The sequence below is a fragment of the Cyprinodon tularosa genome, unplaced genomic scaffold (assembly GCF_016077235.1).
Source record: "Cyprinodon tularosa strain WSP-4 unplaced genomic scaffold, ASM1607723v1 ctg111, whole genome shotgun sequence".
In the NCBI taxonomy this organism is placed as follows: domain Eukaryota; kingdom Metazoa; phylum Chordata; class Actinopteri; order Cyprinodontiformes; family Cyprinodontidae; genus Cyprinodon; species Cyprinodon tularosa.
The window spans coordinates 1,168,698-1,193,840 of NW_024037905.1; the positions used below are offsets into that span (position 1 = coordinate 1,168,698).

Here is a 25,143-nt window from a genome sequence, read left to right on the forward strand (position 1 = left end):
GAGAGTCCTTACAAAATGGAACACAACACCATTAAAACACTGAAAATAATGCATTGATAAGTGGCTGTCTCATTTTAATAGATTGCTATAATCTATTGCTTTCCATTATAACTGTTGACGTAAATCATTTGGCCTGAATGGGAACACTGCCCGTCTATTATTGTGATCCATTTGGGCATTAATTTATATTGCCTATTTAAAACTTCCATCACATTTTATCATACTCCTGTTGGAACACAAAAATGTTTAACAGTACTAATATATGAATAGTACAAAATATTAGGTTGTCACTTTTTATGAACTACAGCATTTTAGGACTGGATTATAAGACACTTCAAATAAGTCACATAAAGATGTGTTTTAAAACAACACAAAGTTGGTTTTAGATGAGCCCTTAAGCCTAAAATAGCAACTATCTGATAGCAAATAGCTGATGGTAATTTGTTGAAAATGTATGTACCATGGAGAAACTTCATTGAGCTTTCACAAATCACAGCCACGAAACCATGAAATGTATTAAGATTTAATGTGATAGAGCAATACTAACATGCAGTATGTATGAAATAAAGCATTCGTAGTCTTACATTTTTTTAAACAAATGAAATAAACCAGAACTGTGAGGTGTGTAACACCAATGGAAAGATCAGCATCAGGACCGAATAAGACACAAGAGGTCAGGGATAAAATATGCAGAAGTTTAAAGCAATTAAGATTCCTCAAAAATATATAGTATTCAATTGCTAACAGATCACAGTACAATGCATCACTGAAAATGAAAGGAATATAGCAACAAATGCTTAGTCTTCAATTACATTTCTAAAGTTTGTAAAACTATAACGTTCAATTCTGCCCATTTTAAAATCATTAACCCTCAGATGAGTACAATTGCAGCCAAACTCTATATGCATGGGGATATATTTACATTTTTATATTGCAGAACAACATGTGTTCATTCAAGTAATACAACTCAACCATTGCAAAGTCTTTTAAACAGGCAATTAAAATATCTAATAAGAAACCATATTCCTATCATTATTGTAACATTCTTAACAATGTAAACTCTTAACAATTAAAATTTTAATTTTATTGGCCAACATGATTTTTTCTATAAGAATTTTTATGCCCCTTTCACCACCACCACTCAAATAGTTTGTGAAATCATTTGATGAGGCAGGTGTGGGGTCCCCAGAGCTTCCTTTAGAGGAAGCTGTTATGTCAACTTTAGATCGACATAATTCGGACAAAACTGCTTTTATATATAAGAGCAGCACAAAGCAGGATGTGGAATTCTTTACTATTAAGTCTTTGAGATTGTAGCGCATTAAAGTTTAATATAACAAAGAATTGGTTAAAGGACCATCAGGTGTGTACTCACCATAGTATGTCATTGCTTTTAAATTCATTGTTTTGATCTGCTCTTTCTTTTATTGCTCTGTTTTTGTAATGTTTTTCTGTATTCTAGATTAACCTGTTATTTGATTTTGCACATGCAAAATTTTATGAAGTAAAAGCTATTGCTCTCATAGTCTTAACCTGCTGTCACTCTGCCTCTGCCCAGAGACAACAGGTGAAAATTAGCTTGTAACTATCTCTGGACTGTGCAATATATGTGTTCTCCTGTCAAATAAATAAACGAGTGAATACTTTCTCTGTTTCAAACCTACCAGTGCATAACTGTCAATCTAAACTGACTGAGTAAGGAAAGCCTTAATGAAAGAAGCATTCTTTTGTCCCATGGAGCTTTTGAAAAGGCTGTAGAGTTCCACAGCTAAAGTGAATCAACATTTCAACACAGTATAGATTATTCCACCAACCTGATTTTATCTCAAAAAGGTTATTGTTGATGGAATGACATTGGAAGTCTTGTTGAAACTGTTATGAAAACAATGTCAGTGAGACAGCAACATTTTGAAGGTGCTCTGGATCTTTTTTTTTTTTAAATCCACTTAACAATTATGGGCAATTATGTTTTAATGTGTTTTTATGGAGCCCTATATTAGTCTTATTGTATAGACTGTGTGTACTATTCTAAAAAACATAAGCTATTTGTCTGAATTCATAATTATAAAATAATAACTCTAAACCTTTGCCTATATTTCAGGGCTGTCCACAGTTGCTCCCTGCAGAAAGGATACTGGTGCCAGTCAATGTGGTAAAGCCCATTACCCTGCGGGCTAAGAACCTACCCCAGCCCCAGTCTGGACAAAGAGGGTACGAGTGCCTCCTAACCATCCAGGGAAATGATATCAGAGTTCCTGCCCTGCGTTTTAACAGCTCTTCAGTGCAATGTCAAAACAAATCGGTAAGATGAAGCATCAGCAATAGATCACATTCCTTCAATCTTGCTGAAGACTTTCAGTACTTTAAATCTATTCTTTAAAAGTTTTGGTTTCTTCCACTGATTATTTCACTGATAAAAGGTAAGTTTAGTTCTCCGGGTATAAAAGGATTATATGAGATAAGAGCGTAACTTTGTCTCCCCTCCATCGAGGCTCCATCCTCTCACTGAATAACGCATTGACAGCAAGTATGAACGGCTTTATGCTGGTCTTGATGCTAATCGTCTGTTGATACAATAACATCCCATCTTCCTGTCTGTCTTCATCACTCTCTGCGTGTGTGTGTTAATGTGTGCATGTCAGGATGTCTGTGGGATTGTGTGTGTATAATCACAGTACAGGGCAAACATTGTAGTTTGATTGAGCTGTGAAAGAGGGAAACTGTAATTTAGCAGAAAATTATGATTCTAGCACCAACCTCTTATGCCGCTGGTGATACAGAACCAAATGAAAAATAATCTCGTCTTTGAATGCTCTCCAGAGTGTGTGTAGGTGAGTGTGTTAACTGAGTATAAAGCCACCTGTTGTGGCTGATTATGCATTTTAGGGATGAAAGGGGAAATTATGCACTAAAAGCATTTGAACATGTAAATAACACACAGTGTGATGATTTCACTCTCTTAAATTCACTCAAACTTGCCTCATTCTTGTTGCTATGGTTATAGTATTCATATGACGGGATGGAGATGAGCAGTCTTCCTGTGGAGTTGACCGTCATCTGGAACGGAGATTTCAGCATTGATAACCCCACCCACAACAAAGGTGAGTACTCAGACAGACGCAGGCGCTGGTGTACTCATGTGCACAGACACATGGAGAAACATCTGCTCATCAGCTTATTCAGTTTACACCCAGTCCAACATGGTCTCCACACAAACTGTCAACTAGACATACATAGAAGAAGCTACTTCCTCTAAATTGTTGCCCTTGCAGCCTGTCTCCATAGCAACAGGTGATGGTGTGCTGAGGTGAGGCATCCATTCCCTGATGTTGCCATGAAGGGTGGTTAACTTCAATACATCCTCTTTTTTTTCCCCCCTTTTTGTCCATTTGGTTCCTCTTTTTCCCCATCTGGCTGCCTAGCTGTTATACTTTCTCTATATCTATGGAAGAATATCCTATTTCCAGAGCAATTTAATTTCAGAAGGCCTTATGTAGTAACATTAACTCTCATCTTAATGCCTTTCTTAGTTTTCTGTCAGCTTTGATGAATATTGCCTCTCCCTAATAGCAATTCCAAAGAAACCTTTCCTTGAAAATAGAAAAATGCATGACACTAATAAACATACACAAGCATATAAACATTGATGTCTGCATTTGTCCGGCTAAGGTTTAGATGGGAAAACAATGGATTGGCAAGCAAATGTGTCTGACCTATATTCCAATTAAAATTAGGAATATTATCCAGTTAACCATGGCTCCCAACTTTGCAGACAATCCTCTGTTAAAGCTACCGGCTGTCTTTTAATGAATGGATGCTGGACTTAAAGGTATAGTGGAGGATGTTGGTTGGATCATCAAAATAAGTAAGATCCTAATTTTCAATCATTCTGGTGATTTGTTTACGTAAGGCCGTCCAACGTGCTCATCCCCATTTTCACTCACCAATGGTGGTCTGACATACTGGACAAAATTGCAACTCTTCTTTTTTTAAATGTAAGATTGTATGAGCGATGCAAACAGCAACTTTTAAACAGAGCGTGCACGAGCCCATTTCTCCTTGTGCATGCTCTTTGGGGGAGTGTTGGCCTAGTGGTTAGAGCAGTGTTCTTGTGCTCTGAGAAGGTTGCAAGTACCCAGTTCAATCCCCATAGCCTTTACCCTGGGTCCCTTTTCTAAATTAAAGAGGGGGGCGTCTTCAAAAATTTGCGAAAACCCTCCACTATGCCTTTAAGCATTATAGGTGATGTAAGAGCAACTTGAACCAAGCCTTGAATGCATACATTGTACAGTAGATGGGTAAATCTTCCCATATGTTATTATTTACTTATGTTTTATATGACATATTAAAATTTTCTGAGGATCTGGAGTGCATCATTTTCCATTAGCTGTAAGTCTAATTGATCTAAATTAACACGAGAAATAGCACTTTATATATAATTAACCTACAAAATATACAAATTCTACTTGTTGAATTGAATTACCCAAAACTGATGACAGCTTGCATTTTAGAGAAATTCACTTGTAGCTTACATTATGATCACGTCCTACAAACAGCTCCTTTAGTTATTCATTCTTGTATGCGTGAAATAAAATATGCACTTAGAACTTGCTTTCTCTGTTTAGATCTGACTCTTCTTTAAAATGCAGATTTGCAACTAAAAATTTGCATTTTCAGCATTCAGCTGAGTTATTCAGTTTAGCCAGTGATAATTCACAACGGTAAGCAATTTATGTTGTACCAGGAAGACATCAGCATGTGGTGGCTTGTGGTCTTGCAACAGGAAACCGGCTTTTTTTCTCCAAAGGCAGTGGAGTCAGGCGTGTGAAATATACTGTTGAAATGTGTATTACATGCCAAGATGACACTTAGCTGCAAGGCAAAGTTCATAGGGTTTGTGGTCGTATTTACATGTGCTGTGTAAAAAAACACATCTGCAAAATATATCCTTGAGGATGAGTGCAGAATCAAAGAGGCAACAAAAGTTTCAAAGGAGATGCTTGAAATGGAGAATGCTTCTCATGCTGCCTCCTACCTTTGTTTGCCTGCAGAGGAAGCATCTCCTGGAGCGTTTTTTTTTTTTTTGATGGGCACTTCATACACGCATCTAATGGCAATTAAAAGAGAAAATGGCTGGTCTGTTGCCATGGAGATGATATGTTAAATGCGTAGTGGGTGACGAGAGACAAGAGTGTAGGAAACTCTGTGAGGAAAGGCAGGGGGGAATGGCAGTATAAGGGGATGATGTCTGGAATAATAAGATTTTTGTAGGAGTTAAGGTTATCTATAGTTGTCTAACATATCTCTCCTTACTGTGCAGTTCATCTTTATAAGTGTGATGCTCAGCGCGGAAGCTGCGGTTTGTGTCTGAAAGCAGACCCACTGTTTGGGTGCGTTTGGTGTACAGGAGAGAACCGCTGCACCCTCAAGCAACACTGCCCCTTCCCAGACAGCCAGCTGCTGGAGCCCAACGGGATCAACAGCAAATGCACGCACCCAAAAATTACACAGGTGAGACAAACACAACAATAGTAATGCATTTGAGAACACAGCAGATTCTGTTTTTAAACAAAATATGTAAAGAAATCCAGCAGGTTGATTCACTCCACAGGAAAAAAAAGGAGCTTAAAAGAGTTTTTCTTTACCAGAAAACTACTTTAGGAGCAGAAAACAGTGCTTGAAAATGTAGTTTTCCTGTGATTCATTTCAGTGAATGGTTTTTGAGAACTACTTCACATTTATTATGCAGCTTCTGCCACCTGTGAACTGATGTTCTGGCCGAGACAGATTAGACTACATTCCACAGTTCAACTGCTTAACTCCTTCATTTTCTATTTGCTTAAGGTCAGGAGACTGGACTAGCAGTTTTTTTTTTACTTTCTTACTGGTTTATTTACAACTGTTTTATTGAAAACAGTATCATTTGCATTATGCATTAGTTCCTGGGTTTCATCACAGGCTGAGATTTTCTTTTCAATCTGTTTTTATTGATTCTGTCTTTAAATAGTGTTTTTGTTCATTTTTTTTACATGTGGAGCACTTTGTGACAGCTGTGTTTGTTTTTAAATGTTTTATAAACAAAATAAGTGTACAGGGATAATGGTTCACACATTCATGCTGCATATACTGTGCTGTCTGATATTGGTATATATTGGTATGTATATATGAAATGAGTACAAGATAGTTTTATGCCTGAACACAGGCAGAATGTTTATATGGAGAACTAAATGTGCAATGCACAATTCTGTAGTGTAGCTTTTATAATTTACACTAAAACACAACAGAGGATGTCCAATTATTAATATTTCAAAACAGTATGGTTTTTAATAGAGCTATGATAAAGAAAGGTGGACTGAACTTTACATCATTGTGCTTTTTGTCCAAAAATGATGTACACTTTAATATAATAACATCCAGCTGAATGTAAAACAAAAAAACAATGTATCCGCATTCATCTACCTGTCGCATCCAATCTGCCAAACATTGTTCAATATATAATATGCAAATCTGAGAAATTTCTACTGAAGACAGTAGAGTTTTTGAACAGCTGCACTTGCTTCAGTCAGGTAAAGTTAGGACACTAGAGTATATAATTATAGAAAAACCTCCAAACATTTGGTAAACACAGCCTTTTCTAAATATTAACATTGTCTGCTTATGTGTAATCCATGGATACAGTCATGGCTATACCTGCTTATCTATTTTATTCATTTAAAGAAACTTAACCAATCCTTGTGTTAGTTCTATTCCTTTCCCTTTTATAGGTTTTGAATAATATATCGAACAACCCATTTAACCTCAATTTCCAGATAGGGTAACAGTTTAAGAAGACAATTTGCAGAGTTAGACCTTAAGGAAAGGGGCTTCTGTTTGTCAGTTTTCTTTTTGTTTATGTAGTTTTTTGTTTTTTTTTAAAGAATTTAATCCACATTGCTTTGTTTTTTTTATCATCCTCCTCCAGATGTTTATTTATTATGCTTCACATAATCAACAGTATTTCTGTCATAACTGCTTATTATGTTGATTTTATTTTTTTACAACTTTGCTGCAATCAATCTATAATTATTAATTTTTTATCAAGACAGGGAATTACTTATTCATTTTGGATTACTAATGTTTTAAACAAAACACTTTATCCATGCAAATAGTACATGCTTGGTGAATTTGGATTTATAGACCACAAGATTGCAGTATGATTTAAACATTTTTTCCCAATAATGCCAGTAAATTACATAAAAGCTAATAATTGTGTTTCATCAAGAGATATTCAGTACCAGTAGAAATAATGTAAAATATTAACCTATTTTATAAGAAGTAAAATATTATTTTAAATCTATCTTATGTAGCATGTTTTAAAGTCTGAAAAATGGGAAAACTGCATTTTTACTTTTGGTAGTTATGAATCACCTGAGGAGATGTTTACACAAACCCCTCATTTAATATTGCACAGCCCTGAAAACACTGTCTGGGGATAGACTTGACCCGTGTCCAACGTATAAAAAGGTTATGTGATAGGGGTCAGTGAGATGAAAGATACAAGGACCCATAGGAAAGATGAAAGAAAAGCTACCCAGATAATGGGAGTGGAGGATGTGTTGGGATTATATAAAGGAGAACTGGTGATGGATGGCTAGATTGAGCAGGAATTTAATTACATAAGGCTGTAAGGTTGAAGAACGTCCTTCTGTTCTTTCTCTCATTTTTTTCAGTAATAGTGCATAGGTTCACTCTAGATTCTATTAAGGAAAACAGTCACTTAATAGACACTGCAAAATCATTAATGTTGTTAGGTTGTTTTTTTTGTCAAATTAGCCTCAGACTTTAATGTATTTTATTGGAGTTTTGTTGCAGTAAACTGCAAATGGGATTAAACAAAGTCTTTCTCCTTAGCACTGTTTATAGTTGCCTTATTAGAAGGGTCTCCCACTTGATCTATAAACCTCTGCTTAGTCACTTTCTTTGCTGCTTTCCTTGCATGACCTCTCAGTTAATCTAAGTGATCACATGTTGTTTCTGTTGTCATTATCCCATTCTTTATTTGTTGATTATGCATTGAAAAGTGTTTTATCACTATTGTGCTTTTTGTTTGCAAATATTTCCTTAAAAAAATTAATAGGCCTTCACATAACATCTGAACTTATACTGGGATTAAATAACAGACGGCTAGAAATGTTGGTGCAATTTATGGGACTTATAAGGACAGCTGGTTGCTATGAATATCGTTCTAAAAGTAAAGAGGGATGAATAAAACACATTTTTTTGGAAAAAAAAGAAGCTTTACCTTTCATTTTCCTTTTACGTGCTGCTCTGTGTAGGCATGTTTCATAGCTTAGTTTTAGCTTCACACATCTAATTTAAATAAGTATTTCAGATGTATTCTGTAGAACATGATCCTTTTTTCAATAATTAAACCTGTTTTATTAAATTTGAAACACATAGAAGGTAAAGGATGCTGGACCTTGGAGTTTTATTTAATGTTCCTATAAAATACAGTGAAGTTTGACTGTTATTGTTCTCAATGTAACAGTTTATTTCACAGACTTTTAAGTGTTTCGTCGTCATCCACAAATCGGTTTGATTGCCTGCGTTTGTTAACAAAGAGAAGAACTTGACTTAATCTAGATTTTGAATGCTCAGTAAAACATACAAACCCAAATATGATTTAAACCCACTATGCCTTGTAGCAGATAGAAGTCAGTCTTCTTAAGTGAAGCTCTAGTGTTTGTTTTAACTCATTTCATTGGAGTTATTCAGTGAGATGAGCCTGTCTGTCTTCTAGAATTGCTGTTACTGCTTCCTATGGGACATATTGCAGCCTTCTCGTGTCCCTCATAAAAACTGTCAGCAGTGAGGACTTTTCTAAGACAAAGCAGCCTTTAATGCATTCCAATAGACTTCATCATAATGACATTTCCCACCAATAATATGAGTGACTTGCATAGAACAATTTAAAAAAACTAAGAGAAGAGATTGTTTGCCTTTAGAAAAAGCATCAATTATCTTGTCAGATTAAAAAATCTAATCAATTCCTTATTTTGTCCTTCTCCTACATATTTCTCCCCCTCTTTATTTATCTTATATCAATCCTTTGAAATCAAATATTATTTTTCTTATCAATTGTGAGCCGCAAGGCCTTATGTTCCAATTTCTTATCTTTATTTTTAATTGGATGTAATGTATTTCTTTCCCAAATGGCTTTTTTTTTCATTAAGAAACCCATAGGGAGCCTTATTAATCAGACACATTGAACACTTTCACAAAATATCATCTGCTTGGCAGTCTCAAGTCTTTTGATTAACTTAGTTTAAACTTGGCTGGAAATTCCTACAAGTTAAGCTCCATCAGGTTATTTCATTCTTTTACATGTTTCATTTTTATTTTTTTTGTAATATAGAATCACTGTATCCTCTATGACCCACAGTGGGGACAACAACATTCCCACTCATTTGTTCAGGCCTCCACCTGTCATGTGAAACCCACAGGGGGGGTCACTTTGCCACATCTATACAGAAATGGGAAGAGCTGCCATTACAGCTGGCTCCTGTCTGCAGCCTGGAGGACTTTATGTGGCAGAGACTGATGAGTACATACTACTCTGTCTTAGTTTGTAACATCTATCCATCTGGACACGGCTGATGATGTGCACTCACACACAGGCTGGCCAAGAGGTAGTTTTGTAAGAACGTGGTAATGGATGTTGCAGCCACATTACTTGCATGAGAGATGGTCCCGATAAATCAAATGGACACTGATCACTTTGAGGATGTCACCCAATGTCAGGATCTATGTTTATACGAATGTAACTGACAGTTGTAGACTTTAAATACAAGTTGAAGAAGACAGAGGGCTTACCGCTTCATTTATTTGGCATCTGAGCTTTTATTTTGTAGTTATTTTGGTCTCCTCCTAGATTATATGTGAACACAAAAAAATTATAATTAGAAATTGAAATTAACACTTTTCCCCTGAAAGCTAAAAAAAACAAGCCTCCTTATTAGGTTTAATTGTTCAGTTTCTTGCTCACCTTAGGTAGCTATTGGCTCTGAATAGGTCCTCTGTTAATACAGCAATTGTAAAATCCAGCACTAATGAGTAGTGCATTTTTAGAAGAGCAATGCTGTTGGCATTTGGGAAGTAATTACTTTAGCAAAGAATGGTTGAGGTGCTTAATGTATTCAGAATTAGTCAATACTTAGAACTCTCATATATCACCAACTTTGCAATATCTTAGTATTAACTGTTTGCATTTCTGTAAGTTATGGAAGAGTTTACATGGGTGTATTTAGAGAATGCATGAGTTATTAATTCCCCTAGGAAAGTATCCACAACTACTTGAATAATTTTTTTTTTTTGATAAAGGTAAAAAGAAGTGTGATGCACATTCTTATTGACCAACCCTTTTTTGCAATTCCTTCTCTTGCCACCTACTGTTCATTAATTTGATAGCTTTTGACTTTGACTGAGCCAAATTGTTAAATCTTAACCTTTCCATTGTATCTCAGGCCATATGTTTGGCTTTTTTTGTGCTCCAGGCTGTACCTCTGTTCCAGTCTCAATTAAACCTTAGTTATGTTTTCTTTAACTCCACCAATCCTCCAATTAAATTACCAGCGTTGCCATAGCAATATACAGTAGCCACAACCATTTGTTATTGTGGGGTTGTATGTTAGGGTTGATGTAAAGTGTTTTTGCCACTTATTGGATTTTGAAGGACTGTGCTTTTCCAATTCTTTCAAGATGGTCGGATTTTTGCAGCGCTGAACTTTTTCCATTTTCGGGTGATGGATGCAGTGTTTTTTGTTCATCTAAACCTGAAATAAACCTCTTCACTACCTCAGCCCTTACCTGTATGCTGTGTTTATAGCATAGCTGTGTTCATAGTGAGATAAATCATAACCAAGTTGGCTCTGTTTAAAAGTATGAGACTATTCAGTCAGGTATTTATTTACTAGAAAGTTTACTTACCTTTTCATTTATCACCACCAACAGCTTTTTGTTTGTCACAAACGGTCAAAATTAAACGCATTTAAGTTTAAGGTTGCCGACTAATGAAATGTAAAAAAGTCACAGAGGTTTGAATACCTTTGCACCTTCATACATTTAATAAACAGACACACACAAGTAAAATGGGATTATCTGTTTAGAGGAAAACTAGAAGATATCAAGTTTTACTTAGTATGAGTTGCAGCTATTAGCTGTCTTATTTTCTGCTACGCATTAATAAAAAAAAAGTATTTCTTAATGTTGAAGTGACCTGAATTACAGAAATAATCAGTCAAGTTTTTGGTCCCAACAGATTAATCCTCTGCGGGGCCCCAGGGAGGGAGGAACTCTGGTGACTATCCGGGGTATAAACCTGGGACTGGACTTCAGAGAGATTGAGGGCAACGTGAAAGTGGCGGAAGTGGACTGCACTCCCATACGTGAAGGTTACATCCCTGCTGAACAGTAAGTCATGTTTTTAATTCCAAAATACTGTTAAATATTAAAAACCTTAATACCCTCTGTGTTTGTTCTTGCTTAAGTTATTTATATAAAACCAAAAAAAGAAGAAAAAAAAAACGGTTTTATATGATAAATATTTTTTACCTGAAATAGTTGTCAAACTGGTGTAAATTTAGATCAAGGACTTGAAACATAACTACATCAAGAGTGCAAAATTTGAGTATTAAGTGTGTCTTTGAGCAAAATTGATGATAATTTATGTAGGCAGACATTCAAACAGCTGTACATGCATTAGTTCCTAAAATCCAATAATCACTGTAGAATATTATGAAGGTTAAATGTGGTTGACGTTCAAGTAAATCCACAGCCTTGGCTTCTTACAGGTACCATCTGTCAAATTAGTTTAAAGTTGGCTTATCAACAGACACAGCGGTTCTGCTTAGAAAGAAAGTTGTGGGCTAGCACTTTCTTGGTTAGTGCTGACCCAGCAGAGGTAGCTGTAGCTGAGGTCATAGACTTTCTTCCTTTTTCTGCCTCATATTTGCCGTTCATTGGAGGTAAAGCTACTCCCAAAGCAGCAGTGTTTTGGATTTCTTGCATCAAAAAAAACTTTTCTTGGACAATTTTCTCTTTACTCCTAGGCTAGAATACCTCTAACAGCAGAAACTTTATCAGTTTATCTGGATTTTTATATATTTTAATTTATGTTTACAGGATTGTTTGTGAGATGGGTCGAGCAGAGATGAGCCAGTACACTGGGAACGTGCAAGTGTGTGTTGGCGTTGGAGCATGCAGACCCGAATTCATGGCAAAATCATCCAAGTACTTCTACTTTGTGGTGAGTGTGTGTTTTTAGTTGAGTTTTTTTCTCTTATGGTTTTTAAATTTCAGTTTATGATGGTAAAAATACATTTAACTTTGCACTTGCGACTTATTGAGTCTTAACTGCCTTGGAAACTCTTCATTATGACAGCCTGTTATCAGGTGTTTTTCTATTTTCACTCATTGTGTTAATATATGTAGGGTTTTTTGGCTGCCTTCCCACATGATGACTTTTCTCTCATCTGTGTATCAGTTGTGAGACATGACTGGCACTCACTAATGAGCTTAGGATGAGACGGAGAAGCTAATGGTTCTAAAAGCATTTTCTGACACGAACTCATAAAGAAACACATTCCACCCACTGCTGTGCTCTTTCAATACCCTCCCAGCACATAGTCACCAAAACAGTTGCACGTTGTGGAATAAATTTCCACTGCTTGCTTTTATGTACTTGTTTTGATGCTAGTGTATCATTTTTTTAACTGTTATCCTTAAAGAATGCTTGCTGGAGTTTATTTCTCACTAAGGCGTCTTTACACAGAGGTATGAGATGTAACATCTAAACATCAAACACAACAGGTTTTATACGGGACCGTTCGGATGTCAGATGACTTCATAATGGCTTGGCGTTATGACCAGCTTCTACTGGACTTGATTAACTACTGCTGTGTCGGTCTTATGAAACATGATATTTATTACCTGTTGCCAATGGGATCTGCGACAACAGTTTGTGGTACATTTATTCAGTCATACTAAATAGATTAAAATATGACTGTTTTGGTATTCTTTAGAATTTGGTCTGTGGAAAGGAAATGCTTTTCTGAAATTTTTTTAAACAAATCGCAGTGCTTAGGGAAGTTCACACCTTAGCTAGCTTCCTATATCAATTTGGTTTGCATTGAACGGTGTAAGATTCTGTGCCTCTTTTCTGGAGCAGGGGTCATGATAGCCAATAGAGTGCAAGCTTTACTGCATTCTCTGTTCTAGCGTGCATAAATCCACTGACTCATTATCAGACCTCTGACAAGGTTGTAAAACTATCGAGAATGTGTTTCAGCTATTGGATTCTGGTGTTTGGTTAGGGATTATATCTAAAAGTTATAGGTCATTGTAGTAGTACTCAAAAGAATGTATACCTTTAAATTGACTTAAGGTATACAGATGTTTGTGAGCATTTCCAAATCTAGCATCACCCAGGAGAGATAGATACACACCAGTATCTGCTAAACTCAGCTTTGCCTTAATTCACTCCTCCAGCAGTTCAATGAATTTCACCTAGCAACAACCTGGTATCCAGGGGTAGCTGGCCTTTCCTTTGTAACATTAAACATTAGGGTTTAACATTTAAAAAAAGCAACAATAGAGAAAAGCAAAACAGTACCACATATGGAAGTATAGCTCCCTGGTTGCTGCTTAAGTTTCAGTGGTCAGGCCATCATAGAAAATAGTTTCTACTTAAATAGGTTCTTTCAGGTGTGATACTTCCTCTGGTTTCTTCTTGTGTCTTTGAAGAGACATGACACTGGAGAACAGGCAGAGTTTCTAACCAGCTACAATTCGTTCAGACCTAGAATCCTTTAACTTAGATGATTTTTCAGTGCATCTCAGTTTTTTTTTGTGTGTGTATTCTATAACACAAACCATGTTGATGTTTTTTGTTGTGCTTCACCTAATTTAATATGCAATGTCTGTTTCCCTACATTTGTCTGTTATTTTTCTTCTAATTGAACTCACATAGGTCCCACGAATTACTGGGCTGAAGCCGAGCCGTGGACCGGTGTCTGGGGGAACAATTGTCAACATCACAGGCAGCCACTTGGATGCTGGGAGCAATGTGTCAGTTATGTTTAAAGATCAGCCATGTACTTACTTGAGGTTAGTGGGAACATGGCTCACTTGACCCTGCCAATCATTCTTCAAAGACTTAATTAAAAGCTCAGTCAAAGTCTGTTTTCGTCAAAGCGGAACCCATTAATGGCTGTGACACTTCTGATCATGAACTGCCTGAAAAATAAGTGCAACCAAAAAATGTTTATCAATATTCATGCTGATAGTTTTATTTAATAAACCCTGTACATTTAACACACTAGGTTATAAACAGGGATGAAAGTAGTTCTAGATTATTATCCGTACTATATAATAAAACCATTATTTGGCTCATACTATTTTCCCAATCCTACATTTATTTTGTATGTTTGGATGATTTTTGATATAAACCAGTATGACCTATATACTAATAGCTCATATTATATATTAGCTTATATTTTAGATATTAAGCCCTTAGTATCTCCATTTTGATTATTCAAGAGAACTAATAAATAATAGAATAGATAATTAAAATGCACATTCCTTATTTGCTGGTTTTTTTTTTTATAATTCTAGTATTTCCCTCTTTTTCATTCATTTTTGAAATATTGAATGTAAATACCCTATCACCATTTAGAAAGCCTTAACTGGTCAATTTTGGCTATTCTGTAACTCAGGCTACCTTAACACCTCCAGAACTCTTGGTTGAAAGAAATATATAGAAAATAAAAGCAGCTACTTTATTTTAACGAACTGGTTCATGGTAGATGGTTATAACAGTTTCACCCATGTTTCTCAAACATTTTCCTTTAATCCCCTCATAGGGGCTTGATAATTATACAGAGAACCTCCAAAACTGCCTTACGCTTTCATGACAATTCAAACTTTGTTTCAAAAATGTAAGCTAAAATATTTAAATGAAATATTGAAACATTTGAGAGAGAAATATTCAAAGAAGGTCTGTGCCTTTTCACATGGGTCTTCATCCAAAAATCTACAATTATATAGTGAAATATTTATTCTGTATAAAATATAGGATTTCCTTTGGTAGAGATTAAAGAAAGTTTTGCATCACCTCTCAACATCTTAAATTATATTAGACAAAGTGTTTTACTGTGGGCTGATGCTTTGTTCAATTACTTATGGCAAGAGCAGAGACAGCCGAGCACTCTGATGATCTTAAAAGAGTAAGGAGCAGGCTGAGCGCACCACTGCAGCATGTAAGCGCAGAGATTGAGCTAAACATAAGGAAAAAATGAGTTGTACATGAGATCAGCTGGTGAAGAAAAGCTTATCAGAGTTTAGTGCACAACAGATACTTAAACCCTGTGGACCTGCCTCCATGCATGCTTAGATTGGTAACAGTGTGCCGAAGTTGGTTTCACAAGTTATGCATGTTATAGCCGGCAGCTCTTCTCAGTTCTGTGCACCAACTCTAAGTCTTTCACTGGTACCTCATACCAAACTTTGTTTTTTTTTTCCTTTATCATTTTGCAACATGTACAATGGAAAGCAAATAAAAATCATGAACCCATCATGCTTTCAAATTGCCATAAACCATTAACTCACAGAATAAAACTAACATAGCATCTCTAACTCTGTACCCTTACATTGTAGGAGGGGTGGCCAGTGGCTAACCTGCCGAACACATGCCTCCCTGCATGGCTACGGGAATGTTTCTGTGTCTGTGAGTATAGATAGAGCCCAGCTCCAGAGAGATCTGCAGTTTGAATATGTGGAGGACCCAACAATAACAAAGATAGAGCCGGAATGGAGCATCTACAGGTATGTCACCAGGAAGAAGTTCGACAAGCATTTAATGTTACTGTTGATATTTAAGATGGAAAACATCTTTAAAACATGTCTTTGCCTTGTTAGGTAAAGATTCATGAACAACATATATAAACTATATAAAACCTAAACATCTCTTAAAGTTATTTGCAAATTGATTGACATATCCTACTATTTTTAATTATTTATTTCTCTCCTTCGTTAAAATATCATTGAATATAAAAAGTATCTTATTGACTGAAAATGTGAGTATGACACAGCTGCTAGCTTACCAAGACATGGTCACCTAGTTAATTAATAGAAACAATTAAGAGGTGCATTGGAGCAGCTGCAGTGATCTACTGCTCAGGTTGAATATCTGTTGATCGGACAACTGTAAACAAATTTATGCTTTATGAAGGAGCGAAAATGTGAGATCTCCTGATAGGAAGAAACCAAAGGATTTTTGCCTACATAAAAACGTTAAAAAAAGTTTACAAATCTTCAATTTTCATCAAAACATCTCGACTGAGGACTGCAGGGGATTGTTTGCCTTCTAAGAGATCAACAACCAGCATTTTAATTTGTTAAAATAGCCTAGTCCACATCTAGCAACTAAGAACAATTATGGTAAGAATGAAAAAAAAAATTATTTCCATCTGATTCAATCTGACTTTGCTATATTGCAAGGAAGAAAAGCCAATTATTTCTGTCTAGATGTGCGCAGCCATGGAGTTGTAATATGACAAAATGAAAAGGTTCTTAGAATGTGAATTCTCTAGCAAGGTATTGTTCATCGCATTGTGATTGTTTCAAAACACCTCTCAGCCTATGATAAAGCTGTTAACTGTTTTACAGCGGACACACTCCAGTGACTGTAACAGGAACTAACCTGGACATCATTCAGACTCCACTCATCAGAGCCAAATACAACAGCCACGAGACGCTCAACGTAAGTTATTGCTCCAATCAGACCTGAAAGATGTCTGTCCTTCTTTAAAAAAAACATGTGTGGTGTTTGGCTGTGCACAAAGAATCTTTTAAGAATTCATTTTTCTTAAGTCACTTTTTATTCTTTAAAGCTACAAATATAACAATACATGGTCAGCGATGTCTTGTAAGAAGTACATTTTGATTAGTTTCCCCCCAAAAGCTTTTCATTAAATAATTCCTTTAAACAGAGAAAAAATATATACTTATAAAAATGCTGAAGTAGCTGTAATCTCTAATTTTCTCACGGAAAGATGGTGAAAGTCATATAAGGGGTTGTTTGATCTCACTGAAAGGAGAAGGAAACAAAAGGTGGTAACGCTATCCATCTTCATGGTCCGTTTGAGCATGACTTTGCAGTGCGTTTAGCATCTGTGCTCCCACTCGCATGAGCTGAGCATTGTGTCTCAAGGTAACTCTGTCGCCATCTAGTTTGCTTCACATCTTCCTGCTGCAGCATGAAATCAAGATGGGTATAAATGAGAAGGGAAAGTAAAATGAAATGGACTTCTAAAGCCTTCTTAGTGACGTTTCTCCAAAAACGGGAGTGTTGCTTCTCTTTCCTCATCCATCTCCTTGTACCTGACATATAGCATTGCGTTATACATGTCAGTGATGTCCTGAAGACCTTGCCGGATTTGTCAAGCCTGATGTTCAAGGAGCCAATTACAGTGACAGGGAATAGTTTGAATGACTGGATGGCAGAGGTTACTGTGGAGATGTGAGATGTCTGTGAGAGAGACCTGTTCTGCAGGTTGATTTGTCAGCGTCCTGACAGGCAGAGAGGAATGGAAACATAAGCAGGATATAGAGGTGCATGGGGCATTACAGCGAAAGATCAATCTGTCATTGCTGGTAAAACTCATTTTAGATTTAGAATAAGGAGCAACTCTTTGAAATAGTTTCATATATCACATGAGTGACCACAGCAGCAATATAGGTAGCAGGACAGAACAAGTGACAGAAATTTAGAATTGGCTAATTGATGTTGGTACATAGAAAGAAGAGATTGTGCCAAAGAGGGAAAAGGAACGATCACAAGGAGTTACAACAGTTTAAGAGAAAGTGAAGGGGTCTTTGTGGAGGGTAATGAAGGTAAAGTAAGACCCAATTATCACTCCTGAACCTCTACACATCACTGTCTGCTTGTGATGAGACTGCACTCTGTGTCTACCTGTACCATATTTTATTGCTCCCTTTGAAATGTGACTCCCAACAGGTTCTATATAAGACTTTAAAATCTGACTTATCCGTAGAATTTAATGTCGGAAATGAAGGACTGAGGATGAATCAACCCTACTGTACATTACTTACTGATAGGAGATCCAAAATATTTTCCTGGGAAAAGGAAGAACAGTGGAAAAGCCTTTGTAGCAAATTAAAACGGAGGTCAGTCAGAGGCAGACTTAGAATTAAAGGGATGTTTGCAGTAACTATTTGTAAGGTAACATTTCAATCTGCCCAGTGGGGGCAGCATGATATTGGAAAAATCATGTCATAATGATAAGAACTGTGATCATCATCATAATTTACCAAAATTCGCCCTTTTTCATCTGTAGCCTTTTTGTGTTGGCACTCTGTGCCCTTTCCCACTTAGCCACTGTAATTTGCCAGCTGTGGTCTTCTGCTGCTGTGAGACCAGAGATCCAGTATGTTGAACATCTGATTGGCCTTGAGAGTGTGAACTCATGATATTTAAAATCTGCACACAATTTATTGAATTCCACTTATTTAAAATTAAATAGAAAATAGTTGATTTTATTCTTGCTGTATAGCTACTGTGCCATACTATTCGCCACAGCTTTATGATCAAATTGCATTTGACGTAACTGTTAATTACCAATAATTCATGTTAACATAGCAAATATAAAGTATCTATTAATTCAAAATGTTTTCCCATCATAACAATGCCTAACAAGTCCAAAAAAATTGCCTCAGATGAGGGCATTATATTTCTCTTTGGATTTACACTATCATAAGAAATAACTCAATGAACAAAATGAACTGAACATTTGATGTTTCAGTTGTGTTCCCCTTGGGTCAAAATAAATCCCCTAAGCATATTAAACTTACAATACTTAAGTGTATTAGGAACTTGGCCAAAATGTATTTAAATAATTTTGATACTTAAACGCTGCTATTTTCAAAACATATACATATATAAAGAGTAAACTGTTTTAATTGTAAACATATTTCCAAGGGATCAACGATTAATATTTCTGCTACTCTGTGTTTATAAAATGTTTTTGTTCTTCCTTAATAGAAAATAGAAAAAAAAAATAGTCATGTCTAAAGCTTGTCTACTCAACAAAGGGGTCACATTGAGTCATCCATGTTTATGTACAAGGAATCAGTGAGTTTTTCTTTTTTTTAAGCATTTCTCAGTTGAAAGTAGTAGATTTTGATAGAAACAGAGAGTAGTTTGAAAAGTGAGCTATGAACTGGGAATCCTGGAATAATTGCTCAATTTCTTTGTCCTCTAGCTATGTGAGGTGCTGAGCTCCACGTCCATGCTGTGCCAGGTCCCAGAACTGCCCATAAGCTTGGCCAGACACCAAGAAGCACCAGAAAAGCCTGATGAATTTGGCTTTAAACTGGATGATGTGCAGTCCCTGATGGCCCTCAACAGCACCAACTTCATCTACTACCCTAATCCTGAATTTGAGCCACTGAGTACCTCTGGAGTCCTAGACCTTAAACCTGGATCACCCATCATACTGAAAGTAAGATGATCAACATCTCACATTCACATTTTCCTGTAATTCCTGATAGATTGATGTAAAGTCAATATGTTATGTGTTGCAAATGCTGCTCACATAAAAATCTTTTAATGACTGCGTGTTTGTTCTGTGAATTGGTCGAGTTTTACAGTGTGCACATTTCAGTTTTTCTGATGAGGAATAAAGCATAAACTGTCTTTGCAGGGACGGAACTTCCTTCCACCAACTAATAGTGGGAATGGAAAATTAAATTACACAGTTCTGATTGGAGATAAACCCTGTATGGTTACGGTGTCAGAGACTCAGCTTCTATGTGAATCACCCAACCTGACTGGTCGCCATAAAGTCCTGGTGAGTGGTACTGTAACACAGCACAAACTAATGTGTAAGCTGTGCTCTAGAGAAACAGTCTTACAAATCAATTGAAAGATTTAGAGACAGACTTTCCTTGTTTTGCCTTCATCCCTCTGTCTGCTCTCATACAGAACGTGGCTCTAATCTAATTAGCCACGTGGTTCCTGTTGTTAACCACAAGCAGACAAAGACAAACAAATCCAATCGTAATACAAAGAATTACAGCCAAAGAAAACTCAATGGATTCCATTAAGGCTTTTCAAGACAAACCATTTTGAGCAAAACATTTTAGATATTATGACCTGAACTCACATCTAGGAAAGATAACGCATTACAGTAAAATCTACAGAGGTCTGTAGACACTTCAATCTATAAGTTTGTCTGAATTTTGGTTTTGATCAATGGAAATTGTTTTTAGACTTCTAAGAAAGAGCATTTGGTGGAATCTTTTAACTGTTTTTGGTTCAGCATGATTTTTGATAATTATCTATCTCAATTTTATTGTAAAAGTGATATTTAAGAGCATTTTCCACACAGTTTTGAAAGTAGTTTTCAAGTCTGGATCACTATAAAATGAAATTTCTATTAGTTGACAGAAATATCTGTGAAAAGGTCTAGAAATTTCTACTAATCAGTTTATCTCAGTTATACGTTTGTCACTGCTTCCTGCTGCACAATGAGTACCATCAGTTTCTTCCTCTGTTCATTTAACTAAACAATTAAGTTGCTCCTTCCATTCAATGAATGCGGAAATAGTTTGTCCCTCTTTTTGTCTTACTAACTTACCAGCAAACCATGAGTATGCCCATTCAGCCAGTCAGTCAAACGTTAGTTTATCCATCCAATGCAGTCAATGCAGACACTAGTTTGTCCACCTCTCCATGCAACCAACCACTACTTTGACCATTTGTCAGTTCCAGCCTTATGTCCTGTTAGAATATTTCCCATAATTTCCATATGAAACTGCAGATCTTATATTCAAAGCTGGATATTAAAAAAAATCTGAAAATATCACTAGTGATACTGAGGTTTGGCTTTGAGAATGTCCTGAAAGTCTTTATGTATCATTTTAACTGTGCCTCTTTTGTGTTTCTCTGTGATAAGGCACGTGTTGGCGGTATCGAATTCTCCCCAGGTGTGGTCCACATCACGTCCGACAGCCCACTCAGCAGCACAGCGATCATCGGCATCGGTGCAGCTGGTGGTTTGCTCCTTCTTTTTATTGTCGTGGTTCTAATCGCCTATAAGCGGAAGTCTCGTGAAAGTGACCTGACTCTGAAGAGACTTCAGATGCAAATGGACAACCTTGAGTCACGTGTGGCATTAGAGTGCAAAGAGGGTAAAGCTTTGCCATATATTATTATTTTATATTATTGACAACATTGCAATCTTTGAAGAGCCTTGTGTAATAAAGGGTACATTTATTTTTTCAGCTTTTGCAGAGCTTCAGACAGACATTCATGAGCTAACCAGTGATCTAGATGGTGCCGGAATCCCCTTTCTAGACTACAGGACCTACACCATGAGGGTGCTTTTCCCAGGCATTGAGGAACATCCTGTACTGAGAGATCTGGAGGTAGGCAAGAAGACTTCACAGAGATTCTTTGCAGTGATGCTATTTGGTGAAATCTCAAAAGATTCTATTGTTTTTACTTGATCTTTAACATAATCTATGTCCTTGCCACAGTGCAAAAATTCTTATGATTCTTTTTCTCCAGTCTTTATCAAACACTAGTTGTAATCCAATTAGCCCTTTGGAAATTAGATCAGAACGAACAAACAAATTAACAATGTGGCGGGTCACAGTAGGTGAAATTAACGCAGATGTTGGCTGTTGTTGCTATCTAGTAAACAAAAGCCCTTTGATAGTTGGCAAAAGAGTAATTTCAAAGCAAACGGGCCAGACTTCAATTCAAAACTGTGAAATCATTAATAATTAAAAATGACATGAGATGGTAGATGAGTTTTTTTTCTTCCTTTCCCTAAAAACAAATTAAAACTCAATCATCAGGAGAAATGCAAAACGGGAAAAAAGCACATAGTCATTAATCCTAAAGGGTGACATTGATAGACAACCATAATTGAACAAGCCATCTTGTTCTATTTAAAGAATGATGGGCCCCTATTTCACTCCCTTCAGAGGTTAACTATCCCGTCTCTGATGAGAATTCCCCATTAATAAGCCATACTAATTATGTTTTAATTGGTATAAATATCAAACTATATGAAGAGTATCATGTGGAAGAGTGCGTGATCGAAAAACTAGTTGGCTTATCCTTGGTTGTTGATGGCCACCTAATTGTTATTGATGCATCGAATAATTTAAAGTAAAGTGATGGTTTGCAGTGGAAAGAATCCCACAGCTGCTGAAAGTTTTTGAGGTTACCTAAGCATAGACAAATTCTTTGTACTTAAATATTTATGAAGGTTTTAATATTTTATGTGCTGCATTTAAAGCGAAGGGTTTATCTTCAAGTCAAATAATTTCAGTACTTTTTCCTAAAATATTAATGCTCCATGATTTGTTTTTGTGGATTTTGTCATTTAACAGCAAAACACTAAAGTATTATTTATTTGATTTCATGTAACGGACCAACATAAAGTAAAATAATGGATCTTAAAACTGTTAACAGATTATTTACTTCATCCTTTCAAATATTGGATTTTTCATATATTATATTATATCTATACTTTACAGTTCTTTTTTCCATGATTGTAGATATTAGTAAAAAAAAAGAGAGATTAGTTAAAAGAATGATATAATGTTAAGCTGGATCTAGAAGCCTAAAAGTGTATTTTTTTAAATGAAAACCTGCATTCACGCTGCATGCACAAACGACTGATACTCAAACACATGCAAACGCAGAAACACATTCTGACAAGCTGCATAAAATTAGACTTTCAACTCAACAATAGCTCCCGGCAGATTACAACCACCTCAAGGAAAAGGTTGAAAGACGGAACATATGTGGGCTGACAGCTGCATTGGTTGCAAAGCAATGCTGTCTTACCCGGAGTGCTACTGACAGATAAAAAAACCTAATCTCCTAAGGTGCTGTTTAAGAAAAAAAATGGGGGAAAGACGCACATTCTGCAAGTTACAACTATAAACAGTGCTGGGATGGTGTGGGCTCAGATGAGAAGAATTCACAGCACTGCACTCCCTTCCAACTCGTATTAATATGGAACACGGTGCCATTGCAATAATCAACACTCCCCACTGAGGCTTGGTGTTTCCTGGCATTTATTCTCAACCTTCAGATGAAACCTGACAAAAGACTGAAAATGTTAGACTCCTCGTATCCCTAGGTTCCTCCTTTTTTCTTTTCATTCAATTATTCCCCATTTTCACCTTTATTTCTAAGAACTATTGTGTTCATTGCTCTTTGATGATTAGGTAAGAAACTGTACATTTGGACATTTGTCCGATAGAAACTAAAGTTTTTATGTGATCCTGCTTTTTCCAAACATCTTTAAGGGATCACTATATTATAATAATAAATTGGTATAAGCATTGTTTAACTCTGAAGACAGAAAGCTAATAATACATTCAAATGAGTCTGACTAATTAGGGTTTACAGGTATGTATCACTGACTTGAATATCCCACTTTGAATTCGTACCTTTTACCAGCAATTTCTTATTGTTTTCATTTCTCTTGTTTCCTCCCAGGTGCCAGGCTACCGCCAGGAGCAGGTTGAGAAGGGACTGAAGCTCTTTGGCCAGCTCATTAACAACAAAATATTCCTGCTGTGTTTTATTCGCACTATGGAGGCCCAGCGTGGCTTCTCCATGAGAGACCGTGGCAACGTTGCCTCACTGATCATGACCGTGCTGCAGAGCAAGCTGGAGTACGCCACTGATGTCCTGAAGCACCTGCTGTCTGACCTCATAGACCGCAACCTTGAAAGCAAAAATCACCCTAAATTGCTGCTTCGCAGGTAATTAGTGTGCCGTAAGAGAGAGGACTTTGTAGGAAGCACTTTTTCACAGGTGGCCTCATCCCCACAGCTGAAAGACATTATGACTTTGTTTGATGAATCTCTTGCTTTTTGAGCAGCTTGCTGATGTTAAAATTGACTAGTCCCAAGCATTAACCCTACATAAACAGTAGTTATTAAGAATAGCATCCATTAAAGAAATGGGCCTTCATCCAACACCTTAAAGTCACATAGGTTTCACAGCACACCAACACAAGACTTGTGTTCAAATAATTCAAACAGATGTAAAAGCCTCAGCCTAACATCTACCAACATGTTTTTAGGTAGCTGTGAATTTCACCATAACTTAAGGACATAGATTTTGAAGCCATTGCTCTTTTCTCATAACGTCTCAGTCCATGATTGAGGGACACTTGCTGCTCTGTGGACATTGAGCGTGTTCCTTGATGGTTGCTGGGTTGCTCATATAAGTGAGTTTATTTTAATTAAGGGTGAAATTTTGGGCCAAAGAGAACCATGTGCATATTAGTCTTGGAAAAATTTGGTTTGGATGCACCTACTTTGAGACTTAAAGTAGGTTCTTGGTGAGGGATAGAGGCCTACATTGATGATGTGAGCTCTCAGTACTGAAAAGCTGCATACGCTTCTCAGTGTTCCCTATCTGTGACATGTTTGGATTAACTCCTGTGACCTTGAATCACTGGCTCAGAGTCAGAAACACCAGAGCGCATTGCTGTGCACATCATTAGCAAAATAATTATAATTAATTAGCAGCGAATCCAATTTCAAATTGCTTATTAGGGAAGAAAAACTCATTCATAAAAAAGAAAAGATTAGAAATGCCTGGCTCTCTGAGACAATCACAATCCTCCCTTGGATTTGTAGTCAAAGCCTGAATGGCATGCACTTGAACACAGCACAGTATGTGATTATGCTTCCCTGCCTGCAGTGACTGGTAAATATCATGATTACAGTTATGAGAGTGAACCAGCTCCTTTAAGGTCGTTGTGTATGTGGTTTGTGCAGACGGCTGCATACATATATGCACACAGTATTTTTTTTTCCTTCTCACAGGCTGTCAGTCCAGCCTTGACAACAAAAAAAATTTTTGACAGGCATGATACAAATTAAATTGTCTGTTATATTTCAATTCAAATTCAGAATCTCCCTCTGGCTGAAAACACTTTCCACCAATCAATAGAAGCACATAAACACAACGTCGCAAATATGGCTGAAATGTATGCTACTCACTATGCTGTCCAAGTGACAGGGGCATGTTGTTCTTGTTTAAATATG

General features: G+C 36.5%; 1 protein-coding gene across 1 annotated transcript in view; it reads left to right on the forward strand.

Moving 5' to 3' along the window:
• plxna4 (plexin A4) overlaps nt 1-25,143 on the forward strand; it is a 270,146-nt gene that overhangs the window by 202,578 nt on the left and 42,425 nt on the right. The window contains exons 10-22 of the mRNA XM_038298573.1: nt 2,102-2,302; nt 3,005-3,101; nt 5,321-5,511; nt 11,297-11,448; nt 12,160-12,283; nt 14,006-14,142; nt 15,691-15,858; nt 16,702-16,795; nt 19,317-19,556; nt 19,758-19,904; nt 21,012-21,246; nt 21,341-21,483; nt 23,579-23,847. Of these exons, the coding sequence (XP_038154501.1) occupies nt 2,102-2,302; nt 3,005-3,101; nt 5,321-5,511; nt 11,297-11,448; nt 12,160-12,283; nt 14,006-14,142; nt 15,691-15,858; nt 16,702-16,795; nt 19,317-19,556; nt 19,758-19,904; nt 21,012-21,246; nt 21,341-21,483; nt 23,579-23,847 (2,198 nt within the window). The remainder of the gene's footprint in view (nt 1-2,101; nt 2,303-3,004; nt 3,102-5,320; nt 5,512-11,296; nt 11,449-12,159; nt 12,284-14,005; nt 14,143-15,690; nt 15,859-16,701; nt 16,796-19,316; nt 19,557-19,757; nt 19,905-21,011; nt 21,247-21,340; nt 21,484-23,578; nt 23,848-25,143) is intronic.